This window comes from Quercus suber, unplaced genomic scaffold (genome assembly GCF_002906115.3).
Source record: "Quercus suber isolate HL8 unplaced genomic scaffold, Cork oak 2.0 scaffold_256, whole genome shotgun sequence".
In the NCBI taxonomy this organism is placed as follows: domain Eukaryota; kingdom Viridiplantae; phylum Streptophyta; class Magnoliopsida; order Fagales; family Fagaceae; genus Quercus; species Quercus suber.
In genome coordinates, this window is record NW_027069712.1 from 506,348 (window position 1) to 527,318 (window position 20,971).

Here is a 20,971-nt window from a genome sequence, read left to right on the forward strand (position 1 = left end):
ACTAAAAATAAAAAATGAAGTATTTTCCGGAAGGGACTAGGCTTGAAGGTTAGAAATTATGTACTTGGTGAACTTCCACTCTACTGAAGTATCTTGTTTTTTTAAAAAAAAAAAAAAAAAGTTCCAATCGTGACAGACCATTCCTCTAGTCGTCAACAAATGAGAATTGTACTTTTCACGTTTGAGTGGGGGCAAAAACATGGCCTAGTTTTTACGCCTTCAAAAAATTGAAGCAAAAGAGGTCTAGGCCTTAGACATGAAGTATCATGTTAAGCTTAAAAAAAATCTTGAAAAGGGAAGAGCTCGTCATCTTAAAAAGGGAAGAGCTTGTCAAGAAGATTTCAACAATAAAAAGATCGAGGTATGTGACAAAATAATATTGTCATTTAAGATAACACATTTATCTTTGTCTATTTTATATTCGTCTATAAAAATTTACACCTAGTAAGGTTTCATGCAAAAATGTATGCATTACTAGACAGATCACAAAAGAGGTAAAACTCTAGGATTACAAGGAAATAAGAAAAATGTCCACCTAGGCTATTGGTAACTTATTATTTATATATGAATTGTTCTAAAATTCTTGTTTAACCAAGTCTTGGCAAGTGCATGTGCTACTTAATGCAGATATCAACATGGCCTCAAGAAGGTCCAAAATGATGTAGCGTCAAGGAATATTTCCAGCAACAAGTGACAAGATTCCTTAAATGGATGTAAGTCACCAAAAAAGTGATAAGATTCCGCCAAGACGGATGTAAATCACTAACGAAGCCTAAGTGACAAGATTCCTTAAATAGATGTAAGTCACCAAAAAAATGGCTAAGTGATAAGATCCCGCCAAGATGGATGTAAATCACTGACAAAGCCTAAATGACAAGATTCCTTAAATGGATGTAAGTCATAAAAAAAAATGGCTAACTGATAAGATTTCGCCAAGATGAATGTAAATCACTGACGAAGCGTAAGTGACAAGATTTCTTAAATGGATGTAAGTCACTAAAAAAAAAAAAAAATTTGGCTAAGTGATAAGATTCTGCCAAGACGGATATAAATCACTGACGAAACCTAAATGATGAAGCTTCGTAACTGGATGTAAGTCACCCAAAAAATGGCTAAGTGATAAGATTCTACCAAGACAGATGTAAATCACTAACGAAGCCTAAATGACGAAGCTCCGTAACTGGATGTAAGTCACCCAAAAGTGGCTAAGTGACTAAATACCCTTAGACGAATGTAAGCAGACAAGGATTCTTACACAAACGCAAGTCAAATGCAAATCAAGATTATCAAATGTGACAACCAGAAAATGAGTAAAAGAAGAAGCATCGAAGTCATCAAAAATGGTCGTCCAAAGAAATCACCTCGCTCTTCAGTAGTGATAAAAAATGGTCATCCAAAGAAATCACCTTACACTTCAACAGTGATAAAAAATTGTCGTCCAAAGAAATTAGCTTGTTCTTCAGCAGTGATAAAAAATGACCGTCCAAATAAATTTGCTCACTTTCAAGACCAAGCTATGACCCCTCGAACGTCCAAAAGGACCTTCAAAAGGCAGATACTAAGAAGTCTTCACAAAAATACTACCGTTGAAGAAGAAAGTAGTTGAAGATAAAGAAGCTTGAATCTAAACAAGTCAAGAACATTCCCTAAGTCTGACCAGCATAAAGCAAAATCAGACTTGGGAATGGGGGGGCAATTGATGAGTCTTAAAAATCATTAAGGTCGTCCATTAATATGGACAACCTTGCATCATTAGTAGACCAAAAGATGTAACCGTTCAAGCACATTCAACACATTAATGGCGACCGTTATTCATTGGTCTTAAACGCCCATCAATACGATGACTGTTACACATGGGTAATAATTGTCTCCAATTATGTATAACAGCTATCCAAATCACCTATAAAAGGGATAGTCCGTCTCACTTGTGAAGGTACGTCAAAAACTACTGCAAAACACTATCTAAATATGAAAAATATGGGTTGATACTAACTTAAGCATCGGATGCTACCCCACCGGGTACAACCCGGTGGTCTATTCGATCTATCTCTCCTTTATCTTGTAGGTCCTACGAGATTGTCTAATACTTTGGATTGGGCGAGTGACCCAAACTGACGATTTTGGCATCATCAAAGCTTATTACCATGTTTTTTTTTTTTGAGTGATTTTGTAGATAATGAGTTCTTGCCTGGTTGTCAAAAATGTGTATAATAAAATGAAAATCTACACTAACGAGCACCTTGATAATTTTCCAGTGCTTATGTTTTGTGTCTTATATATATATATATATTGTGTCTCATGGAGCATGACACTTAATTTTAATTAATAGTAAGATAAAAAATTGAAAATAAATTGATTTTGAAAATGTTAATCGGCACAAGTACCAAAATAGACAAAAATAAAACAAAAAATTGATTGTCAGAAAAAGAATACACTGCAAGTATAAACTAAAATTTATTTGGTGGAAGAGTCAATTGTAGGGCTTACTTAGGGAAGGGAAAAATAAGGTTAACTAACTATTAAAGTTGTGAGATTAGGGTTGAAGTGGGAGCCCCATATTGTAATTGTGGTGGACGAGCTAATCAATACAGCTTGAATACATGGCTTTAGAATGATTTTAATATATATATATGTATAATTGATTTGACATATTTTTTTGATTTAGCACATGATGATTTTGCAAATTTTATGGTATATTTCAAGTTTTATACACATGATCACCTAATAACTACGGATATTCAAAAGGCACGCTTAGAGCTTTCTAAAACATGATAAACTTTTACAATTATTATTATTATTTTTTGCTTTTGTTTTTGCTTTTAGAAAACATGATAAGCTTTTATAGTTTTTGCTTTTTTTTTTAAAAACGAAATTTTTTATTATATATATATATTTTTGAGAGGTAATTTTGACCTATAACATCTACTCTTGATAATTGATCTTTATCATCAAAGTAAAACACCAATTAGTTTTTGGTGTAGACAGAGATCAAACTCCAAATCTCTTATTCGACGACAAAAAACTTTACTAAATGAACTAACTGAACTTGCGACATCTTATATATATAATTGACAACCTTGAAGCATATTCTTCTACTTTTATGTTCATCCACTTTATTTACTGAGTTGCGTTCCAAATTTTTAGTGTGCTTGATATCAAATAACTGGAAGAATGTTAGGGCTGGTGTAGGGCTAGATATGCTATATAAAGTTGTTCAAGTGTCTATTTGTTTTAAACTAGATATGCTCTATGAAGTTGTTCAAGTGTCTATTTGTTTTAAATTGTGTTGTTTTGAGTTATGTAACAATAATTTCTAAGGATATAATATGTTAGGGTCATATGTTTTGTAATTGGCTAATCCTTTGACATAATACACTTTACTTGTAATTGGGTAAATCTAAGATGGGTTTAGTACTTCAGAAAACATGTTGTTCAAGTCAAGTATTAAAGACATGAAGATTGGTTCAAGAAACAAGTAAAGAAAAGCTGTTCATTAAGTATTAGTAGATAGCTCGATAAATGCCTGCTATCGAGAATTAATGTAAAGCTCAATAGATAGCTTGACAACAACTTGATCTATCGAGAATTACGATTTCAGAATTTTCAAATCTGAAATCCAGCCCAGGTTTTTGTATTTGTTTAGGGTTTCTTTTTTCACAACCCTAGACATATATAAGGCTTATTTTAAGAGCCGTCACACACGGATACAAAGACCAAGAGACTTATTTTCTCGGTGACAAGCTATTGTGTTTGTACGCCATAGGGTTTTGTAATTGAGTGCTTTCATATCTTCATTGTTGATGAAGTGAAGAACTTTACAGCCTACAACATCTATTCAAGTTGCTGGAATTAGTCACGTACTGGGATCTGTGCAAAGGGTTAGTTACAAATTGGAGGTTTGTGCATCAAGGGAAATAAGGCTACTACAAGATCAAGTCCAATTAAGTATTATAGCGAAGGTTCAACTGTAGGTTGGTATTTCGGGATAGGTTTGAGTAGTTGGTAAGATTTCTTATACTTGTAATCGCTTGATTGTTGATTAGTGGATTCTTGGGAATGGTGACCTTAAAATCATCCGGTGGGATTTTTGCTTTGCAAGGTTTTCCCCATTTGTCAACAAATCGCACTGTTAAATTTATTTTCCACTGTATTTAGTATTTTTTGTGATTTGTTGGTGCCTTCACAATTTGCATGTAATTGAACTGAATTAAATAACTTAGGTAATTAAATTAATTAACCAGGGTCAAGCTATCTTAACCCAATATTGTATTACCTAATTTTATTATTCTATATTTGAGTCATGGAGCTATGTCGTTGTTTACATGTTTCAGGCCAAAAAAAATTGTCATTTGTTAGTTTTAATTTCATGTTAGAACATATTGATTTATCTCTTATTTGGTAATTCAATCAATTATATTAGTTGTTTCTTTTTCTAAAAGTAAAAAATAAAAAATAAAAAATAAAAATAAATTGGTTTTTTTTTTTTGGATAGTATGAAGCAAATTATTATGCCTTTATATTAAAGAAATATTAAATTGTGGAATGCAATACCATTGTCTAACAATATTTGTTTTTAGGAAATCCATATATACATGATTCATGGATCCAACATAAAGATTTTATTTTATTTTCTCGGATTATTTTAGAATGAATATTTGGAAATTATTTTAAAGTATATGAGATATATTGTATGTGATTTAGGTATGGGGATAAGATTTGCAATTAGAAAATCTAAATTACAACTTCCCTGTAAACTTAAAAACCCTAACCCATAGTCAGTGATGAAATTGAGTTTTATTTTTATTTTTTATGATACCAAGATCAAAACTATAAATTTTAACAGTAGAGCACTGAATGCTCTGTTTAGTTCCGCAACTAATGAAGAATTCAAGAAGATCTCTTCCACTGACAATGCGAAGGTAGCATGGACTATTCTTCAGAATACCTACGAGGGCGTAAAGGCTGTTAAAAACTTCAAGCTCCAAAGGCTCACTACCAATTTTGAGGAAATAAGGATGTATGAGGACAAGTCATTCGATGAATTATATGCCAAGCTCAAGGACATAATGAATTCAGCCTTCAATCTTGGAGAACAAATTCCAGAGCCTAAGATTGTCAGGAAGATCCTCAGATCTCTTTCGAAAGATTCCATGCCAAGATCATTGCCATTGAAGAATCAAAGGATCTTGACTCTATTCCTTTGACAGAGCTGATAGGAAACTTGCAAACCTATGAATAAGGGTTGGCAAGGGTAGTAAAGGCAAGAACATGACCATGAAGACTAAGAATGATGATAACGATGAGTCGTCTGAAGATGAGGATACTAAGTTAAAATCTTATATCACCAGAAAATTCAAGAAGTTTATCAAAAATGCGAATGCAAAGTAAGTGATAAGGATCGCAAATAGTCTGCATTTTCTCAATTCAATTCCCAAGACAAAGGCAAGAGAGAATTCAAGGATGCTGGTCAAAGCAATAGTATTCTTGCTGGACCAAAGTGTTAAGAGTGTAAAGGATTTGGACACATGAAGCGAGAGTGTCCCATATATCTCAAATCCATTGGCAAAAGCAAAGCCTTAATTGCCACCTTAAGTGATACGGAACCATAAGTAGATTCTGATGAAAGTGACCAAGATAGGATAGTGAGTGCTTTCACAGCTACTGTTGAGTCTCCTGAGGAAGTAGTAGACCTAATTGATGAGGAAGAAAAGTTGATAGAATCAAAGTTTGAGAAGATGGATGATCAAGATGACATCCACACTGCCTACATTAAGTTGTACAAGGTCTCTAAGAAGCATGAGAAGCTTTACAAGTTGGCTATGAGAAAGCTTAATGAAGTGGAGTTGGAACGTGAGGAACTCTCCACCAAGGTTGATAAAGCTAATCAAACCATTGGAGCACTGAAATTTTGAGAACAATCTTCTTGTTGAAAAGGCCAAGAAACTAGATGCTGAACTATTTCAGGTTATAGCACAACTGGAAAGGACTTCAAGTGCCCAATCGAATGAAATACCAAATTTCCAGAAGTTTGCATTTGATAAAACAAGTTTCGGGTATGATCACTCTCTCTCCTCTAGCAATACCTCTTCTAATGCTTTAAATAGAGTTATTTTTGTTCCCCCTACTAATAATGATAACTCTAAGGTAATTGATTCTAAAACTAAAAATGTGAGTGAAGATAAAAGTGATAAGGGAAAATCCATTCTAGGAGCAACCCCTAAGGTTGGTAAGAAAGAGTCTAAGCAGAATAATCATTGCTCCACCAATAAGAAGTCTTAACCAAAGAAGCCTCATTTCTGTCACTAATGTGGAGCATCTGTGCACACTCATCCAAATTGCTATAAGTGGTTAGCCACTTAACAAAGCAATAGTGTGTCATCTTTGGAGAACTAAAATCAACTTCAAATTTCTTTAGCTCCTCTTGGAGAACTTCTTAAGGCTGTCATGTTTCTTTCGAACTTCAATGGTTTCAATTCTCCTTATCCTTTTGAATAAAGGTTCATACAAAAGAAACGATCCCTATCCATGTCTCCCATCTAGAAGGAAAAGGACTCCAAATGATTCTATCACTTCTCTCCCCTGGTACTTGTGTGATTGTTGGTTTATGTTTTCTATTTTAAGTCAATCTATTTTTTATGANATTAGAAGAGGTATTGCTAGAGGAGAGAGAGTGATCATACCCGAAACTTGTTTTATCAAATGCAAACTTCTGGAAATTTGGTATTTCATTCGATTGGGCACTTGAAGTCCTTTCCAGTTGTGCTATAACCTGAAATAGTTCAGCATCTAGTTTCTTGGCCTTTTCAACAAGAAGATTGTTCTCAAAATTTCAGTGCTCCAATGGTTTGATTAGCTTTATCAACCTTGGTGGAGAGTTCCTCACGTTCCAACTCCACTTCATTAAGCTTTCTCATAGCCAACTTGTAAAGCTTCTCATGCTTCTTAGAGACCTTGTACAACTTAATGTAGGCAGTGTGGATGTCATCTTGATCATCCATCTTCTCAAACTTTGATTCTATCAACTTTTCTTCCTCATCAATTAGGTCTACTACTTCCTCAGGAGACTCAACAGTAGCTGTGAAAGCACTCACTATCCTATCTTGGTCACTTTCATCAGAATCTACTTATGGTTCCGTATCACTTAAGGTGGCAATTAAGGCTTTGCTTTTGCCAATGGATTTGAGATATATGGGACACTCTCGCTTCATGTGTCCAAATCCTTTACACTCTTAACACTTTGGTCCAGCAAGAATACTATTGCTTTGACCAGCATCCTTGAATTCTCTCTTGCCTTTGTCTTGGGAATTGAATTGAGAAAATGCAGACTATTTGCGATCCTTATCACTTACTTTGCATTCGCATTTTTGATAAACTTCTTGAATTTTCTGGTGATATAAGATTTTAACTTAGTATCCTCATCTTCAGACGACTCATCGTTATCATCATTCTTAGTCTTCATGGTCATGTTCTTGCCTTTACTACCCTTGCCAACCCTTATTCATAGGTTTGCAAGTTTCCTATCAGCTCTGTCAAAGGAATAGAGTCAAGATCCTTTGATTCTTCAATGGCAATGATCTTGGCATGGAATCTTTCGAAAGAGATCTGAGGATCTTCCTGACAATCTTAGGCTCTGGAATTTGTTCTCCAAGATTGAAGGCTGAATTCATTATGTCCTTGAGCTTGGCATATAATTCATCGAATGACTTGTCCTCATACATCCTTATTTCCTCAAAATTGGTAGTGAGCCTTTGGAGCTTGAAGTTTTTAACAGCCTTTACGCCCTCGTAGGTATTCTGAAGAATAGTCCATGCTACCTTCGCATTGTCAGTGGAAGAGATCTTCTTGAATTCTTCATTAGTTGCGGAACTAAACAGAGCATTCAGTGCTCTACTGTTAAAATTTATAGTTTTGATCTTGGTATCATAAAAATAAAAATAAAACTCAATTTCATCACTGACTATGGGTTAGGGTTTTTAAGTTTACAGGGAAGTTGTAATTTAGATTTTCTAATTGCAAATCTTATCCCCATACCTAAATCACATACAATATATCTCATATACTTTAAAATAATTTCCAAATATTCATTCTAAAATAATCCGAGAAAATAAAATAAAATCTTTATGTTGGATCCATGAATCATGTATATATGGATTTCCTAAAAACAAATATTGTTAGACAATGGTATTGCATTCCACAATTTAATATTTCTTTAATATAAATCTCTCTCTCTCTCTCTCTCTCTCTCTCTCTCTCTCTCTCTCTCTCTCTCTCTCTCTCTCTCATTTAGTCTCCTTTTCATGGCACCTAAGAAATCTGTCCCTTCTAAGAACCCGATACGTCATGGTTCCTTTTCCTCCTTCCCTTCTGATTTTGTTCGGTTCTGTGATGAGAAGGCATGAGATGAATTCTTTGAGAAATTTTCTGATTAGGCGATTCATTCAAAACGCTAAGTCATTTTGTTTGACTTTCTAGACACTCCTCTACTCAGTGCGTTTAGCTCTTGGGGATGGGCTTCTCTATGTAAGAACCTTTTAGGTGTCCCGAAACGTTCATACAAGAGTTTTACTCCAACATGCATGCCATCGATACCTCTGTACCTAGGTTTACTACAGTATTCTGAGGTGCATGCATCGTAGTTACCTTGGAGCTCATTTTCGAGGTACTATGTGTCCGGTGTCCCTAGGGTGGATCATTTGAATTACCCTAGTCATGAGTGTCTCTCTTCTATCTCTAGAGACAAGTTGGCCTCACTCTTTTGTGAGAATGCCATATTGTGGTGAGGTACCCTAAATTTCTCCACAATTGAGTTTGCTAAGGGTCCACAAATCCTTAATATGGTGATGACATTTGTACACACTCCATGGTCACACTATAACACCATCATTGAGCCTCACATTATAACACCATCATTGAGCCTCATTCTCGTTTCCTTCTTTCTCTCACGGAAGATCTTTCTATAGATTTTCCCTCACACATGATAATACTTATTCTAGATTGCTATCAAGACACTGCTACACATGATAAGCTCATTTTTCCTTCAGCTATCACACACATCCTTATACATGCACGTCACCATTCCTCTATTTCCTCTCTTCCATGTCATGGGTGCCATAAGCAAGGAGTCTATTCGGAGGAGTGCAGCGCAATTGGCTACAAAGTGGCCTCATATGAAGATGAAGGATGCAGCTCCTACCCTTCAACCCTCCTCTGCATCTGCCCTTTCTTCCTCCTCTAGGGCATATATCTTTCTCGCTGACATCATGGATCAGCTTCAGCACACGCGTGCTGATTTTGGTGGTCATTTTGACCATCTATGTGATGAGATGTGTTAGATGAACACTAGAACCAGTCGCATTGCTTGCTGCCAGTCTCACCTTGGTGGTTTTGTGCCCTAACCTTCACCTGAGTTTGCTAAGGAGTCCACTTTTGGTGGAGATGATGATGATGGCGTTGATGATTCTGGCTCTTCCAGTGATGATGAGATGATGACCTCTCGATGATGCACCCTTTGTCAATTGTGACAAAAATATAGAGTAATTTTGTATATGAGAGTAGTCATTATGTTAGGGGGAGAGCTAGCATAGGATATACTAGATAAAGGGAGTGTTTTGAGGGATGTAGTGAGGTTTTGTTGTAGCTTTTCTTACTTTATGTACCATGGTCTTGTGACCTCTTTTACATACATTGTATTTTTTGATATATATATATATGATGGTGATGATGATGTATGTTTTTCTTCACCTTTTTCTCACATGCGTTGTTTCTTTTCTCTCTTTATACGTATGTTTTTTCTTTTATACAACTTGTCCATGTTTCACAATTGATGCCTTGATGAATCTTGTTTAAGTGTTTCAGTTAAGACAGGATGCAATTCTACCATGCCATGATTTCTCTTCTTGCAAAGTTTTTCAAGATTTCGTAGTAGGGTTAGACTTATGTACTTTTGTTGGTTATGGGATGCTTGTGTTAGACTTCTCTCATAACTATTGTTTGTGATTTTGTCACAAATTGCCAAAGGGAAAGATTGTTAGGGTCATATGTTTTGTAATTGGCTAATCCTTTGACAAAATGAACTTTACTTGTAATTGGGTAAATCTAAGATGGGTTTAGTACTTCAAGAAACATGTTGTTCTAGTCAAGTATTAAAGTCATTAAGATTAGTCCAAGAAACATGTAAAGAAAAGTTGTTCATTAAGTCTTGACAGATAGCTCGACAGATGCCTGTTATCGAGACTTAATGTAAAGCTTGATAGATAGCTCGACAGCAGCTCGATCTATCGAGAATTACGATTTTAGAATTTTCATATCTAAAATTCAACCCAGGCTTTTGTATTTTTTTAGAGTTTCTTTTCTCACAACCCTAGACATATATAATACTTATTTTAAGAGCCGTAGCACACAGATATAGAGACCAAGAAATTTATTTTCTTTGTGAGAAGTTACTGCATTTGTATGCCATATGGTTTTGTAACCAAGTGTCTCTAGATCTTCATTGTTGATGAAGTGAAGAACTTTACAACTAATAACATCTGTTCAAGTTGCTGGAGTTAGCCACGTACTAGGATCCGTGCAAAGGGTTAGTCACAAATTGGAGGTTTGTGCATCAAGGAAAAGAAGGCTACTACAAGATTAAATCCAATTGGGTATTAGAGTGAAAGTTCAACTGTAGGTTGGTATTTCGGGATAGGCTAGAGTAGTTGGTAAGATTCCTTATACTTGTAATTGAATTATTTAGCCGGGGTCAAGCTATCTTAACCCAACATTGTATTACCTAATTTTATTATTCTATATTTGAGTCATGGAACTATGTCGTTGTTTACATGTTTCAGGCCAAAATAATTTGTCATTTGCAAGTTTTAATTTCATGTTAGATCATATTGATTTATCTCTTATTTGGTTATTCAATCAATTATATTAGTTGTTTCTTTTTCTAAAAATAAAAAATAGAAAAAAAATTGGTTTTTTTTTTTCCTCGGATAGTATCAAGCAAATTATTATGCCTTTATATTAAAGAAATATTAAATCATGGAATGCAATACTATTGTCTAACAATATATATATATATATATATTTAGGAAATCCATATATACATGATTCATGGTAGAGGTGGCAAAATTGGACACGACCCGCGAACCTGACATGACACAACATGAAATTAACAGGTTATGGGTTAAAGTTTAACGGGTTCGTGTCATATTTAGGTTGACACAGTTGACCTGTTTAATAAACGGGCTGGGTTTGTGTCGAACATATAAAACCCATTTGACCCATCTGACCCATTTAATTAAATGACATTTTACCAATTGTTGTGGTTTATTTTCTTTGACATATTGTGATTGATTATTTGTGATATTGTGATATGTTTTAGTTTTGAATGATTATTTGTGATGCAATTACTCGTTAGTTCTAAATTTTATATTAAAAATATTTATTTGTTTGTTTTTTCATATTGATAAAATTTGATAAATAGGTCGACAAGACTAACCTGTTTAATAAATGGGTCGTGTTAGAGTTGAGGAATCTTGAATCGTTTAATAAACATGTCGGGTTTGTGTTGACCTATATCGTCGAATACTCATGAGTTGACACAACACAACCCAACACGCGAACACGAATTGCCACCCCTAATTCATGGATTCAAAATAAAGATTTTATTTTATTTTCTCAGATTATTTTAGAATGAATATTTGGAAATTATTTTAAAGTACATGAGATGTATTGTATGCGATTTAGGTATGGGGATAAGACTTGCAATTAGAAAATCAAAATTACAACTTCCCTATAAACTCAAAAACCCTAATCCATAGTCGGTCATGAAATTGAGTTTTTTATCTATGAATATCAAGTATCAACTAAGATGATTTATCTTAATCATGGAAGTAGCTGTAGACACCAGATTTTGTACCCGTTAATAAATTTTGGTCCCCAGCCCCAATAATAAGCTTGACATATGAAATCAATGCTGAAAAATGAATTTTGCTTACTATTTTGCCCATAATTTTTGATCCACACAAAGTTGCTAAGTGTGGTTTTTCATTGGAAAGTAGACATCCTGGGTTTTAATTTGAACACAAAGTTTTCCTAATTTGGACTTATATTAAGTAAATTATGACCATTTGAAGTTGGGCCAACTAGGCAGTCTGTTTTTTTTTTTTTTTTTTTTTTTTTTTTTTGTTGGGTTTTAAAACTACATTTTAAGGGCCAAAACTTGATGTGGGCCGGCCCATGGACCCTTGAGAATGTCCAAAGATCAATAAAAAGTCTGAAAATCCTAATTTTAACATTAAAAAACTCATCTTATGCCTCCAATCAAAACCCTAGCTAGAGAGAGTCATATTTTAGCCTTCATCTTTTCTAAAACCCTAATTCTCTTTTCCAAAACTCCCACATAGCACCTTTGCATGTTTTTGACAAATTAAAAACCTCTCTTTAATTAGTTCTAAGGCAGAAACTATTTTTCCAATTTGATTTCTCAAAACCTTTTTCAAAACTAATCCTGCTCTTGAGTTGTGATTATTAAAAACTATTGTATTCTTTAATTCTCTTGTTCTCTCAACTTAATCTTTGTGTTGTAGGCATTGAGGGGCCGGTTAAATATCAAACAAGTGTGTTCCCATAAGTAAGGTGAGTCTTCCTTCATGACTTTTCCTTGAATTGGATCTTTTTATGACTTGTTCTTGTTGTTCTTAATTGATTTATATGTTGTATATTCTCTAGAAATATGATTTGATTTTGTTTGGTTTTGATTTGTTGTGTCTCACCATATTTTGATTAGAGAGTTAAATGTTTGGATATTTTGATGAACATGTTTTGATTGTTGTTAATTAGATCCAATGCATGTTTAGGAATAGATTTTGTTTTGTTTATTTTTGTTGTTAGTTTAGGTTGTTTATTTTTATATTAAAACCTTGTTAGGTTGTTAGAATTCGTGTTTTAGAACCTTGCCTTGCTTACTGCGTTTCTAGGGTTTCTGGGCAGAAACCCACATGCGCATAATCTTGCTTGCACATATAGGCTTGATTATGCGCACGCAGGGTTGTTCATGCGTGCGCATGAACTAGCCTAGAAACCTTAATTTTATTTCTTCTGTTTCTACTTCTGTTTTCACATGTAATTCTTTCTGTTTAGACTCTGTTCCATGTTTTCATGCTTTTGAGCTTCTATTTCACATGTTTAATTGTTTGTTTGTCTTTAACATGCTAGATTAGGGTTTTCTTTTTCTTTTCTTGCTTTAATACTATGAACATGCATTGACATGTCCATTCATTAATGCATATGTGCTAAGATGCAGCAAGGTAAGTAAGGTAAGTCATGCATCCACATGAACATGCATTGGATATATATTTAATGATGAGTTGAACTTGCTTGGTTGGATGATGTGTTCTTGATGTCTAGAATGCAATCACATGTTTCTTTGATATAGCCATGTCTATGTTTCAACCCTTGTGATATCTTGTTGTTTGCTCATTCCTTGTATGAGATGATATGATATGCATGATATATGTATGCTAGGCTTGATGTGAGTTGCCATAATAAATGTATGTTAGGGTTTTTGGGATGATTAATGCCATGTTGATTGCTAGATGTATGTGTATGTGTGAGTATAGATAACAATATTGAATGAATCTTTAATGAAATTAAGATGTAAGACACAATGACTGAAAACTGACCCATAGGTCGGGTGGGGTTGGGTGCCTAACACCTTCCCATCCTCATACATAAACTCTGAACCTATACTCTAGTAGTAAAACAAGTCCTTCCACGTAAGGGCACTATATTTATGATTTTTAGACCTAATCTAGGTGGCGACTCCATTTAGTCCACAGTGGCACTACAAAAATCAAGGCCTATAGAGGTCTTTTTTTTTTAGTGGTGTTTATAAAAAACGACACTATAGGTTTTCTACAGCTGCGTTTTGAAGGGTCTATAGTGGTATTTTAAAACAATGGGCTCATAGCAGCGTTTGAAAGGGTTTATAGCATTGTTTCAAAAACACCACTATAGGTCCTGGTCTTACAAGGACCTATAGTGGATTTTGGAAAACGCCACTATAGGTCCTACCTAAATTTTTTTTTTGAGTGATCTATAATAGCATTTGGAAAGTGCCACCATAGTTGAACCTAAATACACACACACACTATAGGTCCAGCAAAAAAAAAAAAAAAAAAAAAAAAAAGCAATTGAAAATTACCGAAAATTTTCAAAATATCTCATCTCTCACTCTCAAACTCTAACTCTAACTCTCTCACTCTTTGATTATATATATATAAAACCTCTCTCACTCTCTAAAACTCACTTTGTCACTCTCTTTCACTCCATGCCACTAACGTCAACCCACTGTCCACTCCACACTCTCACTAAGCTGCGAAGCCCAGCCCTCCCTTCTCAACTTGTCGACGTGGATTTGCCTTTGGCCAACTCAGACAGACGACGGTTAGACCTGTTCCCCTTCCCCTTCCCCTCCCTTTTATCTCTCTCTTTTGATTTTTTGTGTTTTTTTGGTCAGTAGATCTATCTTCTTTTTTTTTTTTTTTTTTTTTTGGTTCTTTCCTATTTGGCTAATAAGAAAATGGAGGAAATGATGAACATTTTGAATGAAGTGGATATTCTATTATGTTTGTGTTTATGTCTTGATTTGAATTTGGGTTTTGATTTTGAATTTTTTGGATTTGTGCTCGTGTTTCTGATCTTGTGCTTATGTTTAAACCTGGGTTTGTGTTCTTAAGCTTGTACTCTTGTGTTTGGGTTGGTTTCTTGAATGCATTTAGTATTGGGTTTGGGCTAGTTTCGTTGAAGGAGACGAGATTTTATAGGTTTGTGTTCTTTTATATATATATATATATATACACATATATATTGTTTTTTTTTTTTTCCTTAACTTTATTAAAATTGAAATTTTAATTTTTAAAATTTGAAAGCATTTAATTTTATGTTTCATAAATTTCAAAATCTATTTAATATATATGAAATTATGTTTTGCAATTTACAAATTTTTTTGGTGGTTGTTGGCCATATTGGCATTTTGAAATGCTACTATAGCCAATTTTTTTAAAAAAATATATAAGGGTCTATAGCAGCTTTTTAAAAACGCCACTATAGGTACCACTATAGGGTATGGACCTATAATGGTGTTTTTGTAAAATGCCACTATAGATCTATAGTTACGGTACAATTGTGGGGTTTTGTGGTGCCACTGTAGAAAATGTCATTATAGTCCAAAGGGACTTGTAATGACGTTTTTATAACTTATAGTGGTGTTTTTATGACTTATAGTGGCGTTTTTCAAACACCACTATAGCCCTTGTTTTTTGCATGGTTTTCAGACCCGGACCGGACCGTACGGTCCGACCGGGATAACCGGAAACCTCTCACTAACACGGTTCTTTTAACCACCAGAACCGTTCTATGCACAAAAAGCACGAAACCGTTCGAGCCGCGGTTGAACCGCCGGGATTTGAGAACCGTGAACGGTTCTCACGGTTCAGATCAACGCTTAAAAATATATATATATATATATATCAAGCTCACAGCACCTTATCACCATGGTTGAAACTTCAACCACTATGAGATGCTGTCAAACATTGAAAATATTGAGATCCCATCATCTTTATCTCCCTAGCTCTGTCTCTCGTTTGTTCTCTGTCCAGAACTTTTTTTCTTAATCTTCTTCTCTTTCTCTCCCTGTCTTGTTTTCCTGCCTCTACTCCATCTAGATGGTGCGTAAATTGGTTTAAGAAAACTAAAGAAAGGTAAAAAAAAAAAAAAAAAAAAAAAGCATGAACTGGGAAGTTGGAGACTGGAGTGACGGAAGAAATGAAGGTGTGGTGTAGAAATGAAGGAGCGACGGAAGAAATGAAGTTAGAAGATAAAAGAAGGTAAAAGAAATAAATATGTAGAAAGTTAGACTCTGACTTGGTGCAGAGATTTTTTTTAAAGGTGTGGTGGAGATTAACTTGGGAAATGAAAGCCTTAGGAAATAAAATAAATAAATTAAAAAAAAAGGTAAAGTTGATCCAAACGTGATGTGTTGCTGTGGAGTGGCAGGTGGAGGGAGGGAATAAAAATTAAAAGATTTTAAATTTGTATTGGGTTAGAAAGAGAAATGTTATGCTTATTATATTTTTAAAAATTTATTGAGTTGTTATTAGTTGTTATTATTGGAACAAAAAAGTAATCTCAATGATACATTTAAATTTAAATCAATCTATAATTTGTTGTAAAAATATTGTGGACGTAGATATTCTAGATTAGAAATTAATGTAATGATATTTTTACTTAATATTTTTATAATATTTATACAATGAATTCTTGTATTAGATTAATATTTAAAGTAACGATAATTCTCTAAACGAATTAGACTATTTTAGTTAATTTTTTTTATTAATTTAATGTTTTTTTTATATATTTAAAATAATTATTAAATTAATTATGACGTCATTACGGTTCGACTCCGGTTCGACCTCGGTTCAACCTTAAAAACCTTGAACCTCTTTCTTTTACGGTTCAATGAACGGTCCAGATTTGAAAACTATGGTTTTTTGTAGTGCACGGTTGATTCATATATTTAAACTCAAGTATTCACATATAAGAGGGGCCTAATTTATTTCTACTCTAATCTTGTCCATTAATCTAGGACTAAACAAACATAGAAAAACCAAATAAACACTACTGTGGAATTACACAACTTTTTTATATAAAATTTGATTAGTGTACCATGAGAGGGGAAGAAAAAGTAACCCGCAAAAGCTTCCAGATTGAAAATATGTTTGAAGGACACCCAATTTTTCTCGACCAATTTATGCGTGCCCGATCCCAGTAACCTCATTCTCAACGAATATGATCAACAACGTATGGAAGCCCAACAACCCATTCCTCAAGATTTAGACCTATTTCCAATTCTATTAGTAATTCCCTAACCAAAGCAGTGCCCTTTGCTTTTATGCTGGCAATGGCATACACAACTTGAACATGTCCTAAGCCAATTATTATAGTCAAGAACTCTAAAATTACTCCAATTACATTACATGTGATTGATTCTGGTAAGCTAGCTGACTAGAATTTCCAGTTTCCACTAACTTCCACTACCCTCATTCCAAATCATCATTATTTATACACTCACATACTTACCGACAAACTCTCTCCTTCATTATCTACCTAGTCTAATGTATGTGGCACTTCATAAATGCATATTTTGACAAGGCAAATGAATTGAATAAACTCGAAAATGACTAACAGTTTTTATCATTGCTCTGCCTATTTGGAAGTGAGTTAAAGGGCTAAGGTTTAATTCTTTAGCATCTCATTCCTAAACAATGTAAGCGCTTAAACTTTGTACCTCAGATGTTTAAATGCTTTTGATAGATATATTATGAGGAGAAACAATGGAATTGAATATATTAAAACCTAGAACCAGGATCTAGGCCCCAACAAAATATGTGTTGGATAAACATGGTTTGTATCGCATACAAACATACGCAGCGGAAAATTAGCAAATCTAGTTCACTCGAAATTGATAACATGTACTATGTAAATTTCAAAATTTAAGAATAAGAAAGCGTACTTTGGTGCAGTGAAATTCAAAATCAAAGATTAGAAGTACTTGGAAACACTTTTAATCTTCACTCCAATTCCACTTATGCCTAAAAAGTGTGGTCTCTCAATTAGTTTACGCGTATGTGTTTAAGGGAGAATAAGAGAGTGGCTTACACTCACATACACACTATTTTCATTCATCTAAAAATTCTGTATATTTCTCTTCTTATATATAAGTGATTATCTAATTGGGCTAGCATTTTGGGCCATTCCAATTGGGTTTTAGTATGCGACTTGGAGTGGAACCAAAAGGGATAAATAAGACTCCAGCTCCAATGGGTTTTGGGCTTTTCTGTCAATTCTTAACAAGCCCAAAATTACCATTAATTATATTTAATACCACTATATAAATATAATTGCACTTTAGGCCTTATTAATAAATTATATCTCAAGACTTTATTATATATACAACCTCTTCATTAAAATATTCGTAGTAATACAAAGTCATGAATGTTGACTGTCATTATGAAGATTATTACATCTTAATTCTTGAGTACCCGGTTTAATTCTTTAAGTTATTCATCATATATTTATGAAATCCAATTTCATAAATATATACTTTAGTAACTTCTTACTAAAGTGGTTAGGCCCAACATTTTGAATAACCAAACTCATTAAACTTATCTCAAGGGAATATTTTATATATCCGTTATGAAATTATGAATTCCATCTTGAGAATATATGTTCCTTCAACACTAAATGTGACTACCCAATATACTTAGGTTTTGATCGTGACTTTAGATCTCACTCTTGATATATTAATGTAACTTACACTTCATGATCAGGTTTATTATTCTCTCAGGATTAAAAGTTGATATAAACAGAGGTCGTGAAATTTATTACTCGTTTGACTGTAGTTAGTAGAATAATAAATCTCATAGCAGTCTAATTCAACATGTCTTAACATTTAAAACATACCAACTAGAAGTCTCCACTTCCATGATCAAGACAAATCATCTTAGTTGATATGTTATAGTCTTCGCAGATAAAATGCCCAATTTCATCACCGACTATGAACTAAAATTCTGAGTTTACAAAAACTTGTAATTTATATCTTCTGTAACTAAATCACATAAATCACATACTATGCATCTCATGGACTATATGATAATGTCCAAATATTTATGTTACCATTATTTTAGATAATAATAAAACAACTTTATTAATCACAACATAATGTTATACATAACATCATACAATAGGATTTAAAGGGCACATATCCTAACAGTATACTCCTTTTACCAAGCTTATCCTTCAACTATGCCTTATTCTCTAGCTGTACTACTTCGGAGGCTTGAAATTACCAATTTCCAAATTGATTGTATATATTGTTAAGGTGTAAATGCACTTTTAGTCTCTACATTTTACACTTTTTCTATTTTGATCCCTACATTTTGTTTTTACCACTTTTAGTCCTTAAACCAATTAACGCCGTACATTTAGGTCTTTTCCGTCACTCAACTAACGACAAAAACTGACGTAGCTGACTATGGAATTTAAAAATAATATAATCACACACATTAATTAATTAAATTAAAAACAAACATTAAAATAAATAAATAAAATTCATTAGTTTTTAGGAAAAACATGATTGTTCATATTCTTCATGTTCTTCCTTAAACATGTTTGATTGCCTAGAAATTTAAAATGTCACATCAGCATCAAATTTTTTTTTTATATAAATTAATTTATCAATTTTAAAAAAAATAACAGCAAAATTAAAATTCAAAAAATACATAAATTTAGATCTGAGTTCATCTTCAACAATAACACAATGAACACAAACCCATATTTAAATATAACAACACACACCCAAATTTTCTAGCATTTTCTTGCCATTTCTTGTCAACCAAACACAAAAACACACACAAACCGTGGCAACCAATGGACTCAAGGTAGTGAAGAACTCCATCCTTAAACTTAGATTGGATTAAGGAAAATTAAGATACTCTTATATATTTTCTTGGCAACCAAACAAATTTTTCAGTTTCAAAAAAAAAAAAAAAAATCCAAATCTGACAACCAACCAAATTTTTGATGTCAATCCTAAGATCTAAACATTTTTCACAAACCCATCAGATCCCCTTATACACAAACCCAAAAACTTCCTTTCACAAACCCATATTATCCCTTTTAAAATTTATCAAAAATCCAAAACAAATACAGCAAACTCAACCCAGATAAAGAGAGAGAGAGATGAGAAAGTGAGGAAGAAAAGGGGTGTCCGATCTAACTGGAAACCCATACGATGGCCGCGGCTGCGGTGACCTACCACCTCACCACGCTCCTCAACCTCACCTTCACACTCACGCCCACTCTCACCATCAGCACTAGCAAATGATTCTCGGTGATAACAATGGCGAGGACGAGGACCATGAAGTCGAAGTTGAAGTCAAGGCCAGCCGAGATGTGGGTCCAAGACAAGAGCTGAGACGTGGGTTCAAGCCGAAGTCGAACAAGCACTTGTGGGAGTAGATTTCGTCGGAGATGAGAGAAGTGGAGGAACTTGCTTAAAGAGTTCAAGAAGGCTAAGCACCAAGATAGAGGGAGAAAGAAGAAAAAGAGGAAGAAAGAAAGAAGACTAAAGAAAGAAAGGGAGGCGGAGAAACTGAGAGAAAGATTTGGGGAAGAAGAAGAAAAATAAAGAAGAAAAAGAAACTAGGCACAAATATAACAAATCTAAGTTCCACCATTTTTTTTTAATTATGTTTTTTTTTTTGTTTTTTATAATTTTTATAATTTTTAAAATTGATAAATTTATTTTTTAAGGTTAGATACTGATATGGAAGCTGACGTGGATGCTGATGTAGCATTTTTTAAATATTATTTTAATAGATATGTCAGTATTTACTGTGCCAACAGTGCATTCCGTTTTTCATGTAAGATATTTTCGTTAAGTGAGTGATGGTAAGGACCAAAATGGAACGCGTTTTTAGTTTTAGGGACTAAAAGTGGTAAAATAGAAATATAAAGACTAAAATAAAAAAAATGCAAAATATAATGACCAATAGTGCATTTACACCTATTGATAATTTGTTATCCAAGAGATGTATGACACCTATAAATTGTTAATTTGTTATCCAGGAGATGGGGTCTTGGTGCAATTTTAACTGCCTTTGATCAGAAGAGACATATTTTGGATTCAAATCCAAGAATCACTTTCTCAAAAAACAATAATTAAAGGTAAGGTATTACCTCTCCAAATCTTGTAAAAAATGAGAGACTTGCACGGGACAGTTAAAAAAAAAAAAAAAAAAAAAAAAAAAAAAATATATAGTCATATATTCTACACGCTGTTTTTGTTAACAATATTTCTCCTCATCCTATTCTAAAGATGTCATCGTCAACCAGCAAACAAGACATTATAAGAGAACATGCA

At 33.7% G+C, this 20,971-nt stretch overlaps 2 protein-coding genes across 2 annotated transcripts; one reads left to right on the top strand and one right to left on the bottom strand.

The window, feature by feature from the left end:
* The first annotated feature begins 4,781 nt into the window (after window positions 1-4,781).
* LOC136070730 (uncharacterized) lies at window positions 4,782-5,204 on the top strand. Its single transcript, XM_065781068.1, has one exon. The coding sequence runs from the start codon at window positions 4,782-4,784 to the stop codon at window positions 5,202-5,204; it is 423 nt and encodes a 140-aa protein (XP_065637140.1).
* A 2,325-nt stretch (window positions 5,205-7,529) lies between these two features.
* LOC136070732 (uncharacterized) lies at window positions 7,530-8,652 on the bottom strand. Its single transcript, XM_065781069.1, has 2 exons — window positions 8,641-8,652; window positions 7,530-7,913 (listed from the first exon to the last, which is right to left on the bottom strand). The coding sequence occupies exons 1-2, from the start codon at window positions 8,650-8,652 to the stop codon at window positions 7,530-7,532; spliced, it is 396 nt and encodes a 131-aa protein (XP_065637141.1).
* Window positions 8,653-20,971: the final 12,319 nt, after the last annotated feature.

Excerpts from the sequence above, each read along its gene's own strand:
- LOC136070730 (XM_065781068.1), top strand. The coding sequence starts at position 4,782 with ATGAAATTGAGTTTTATTTTTATTTTTTATGATACCAAGATCAAAACT.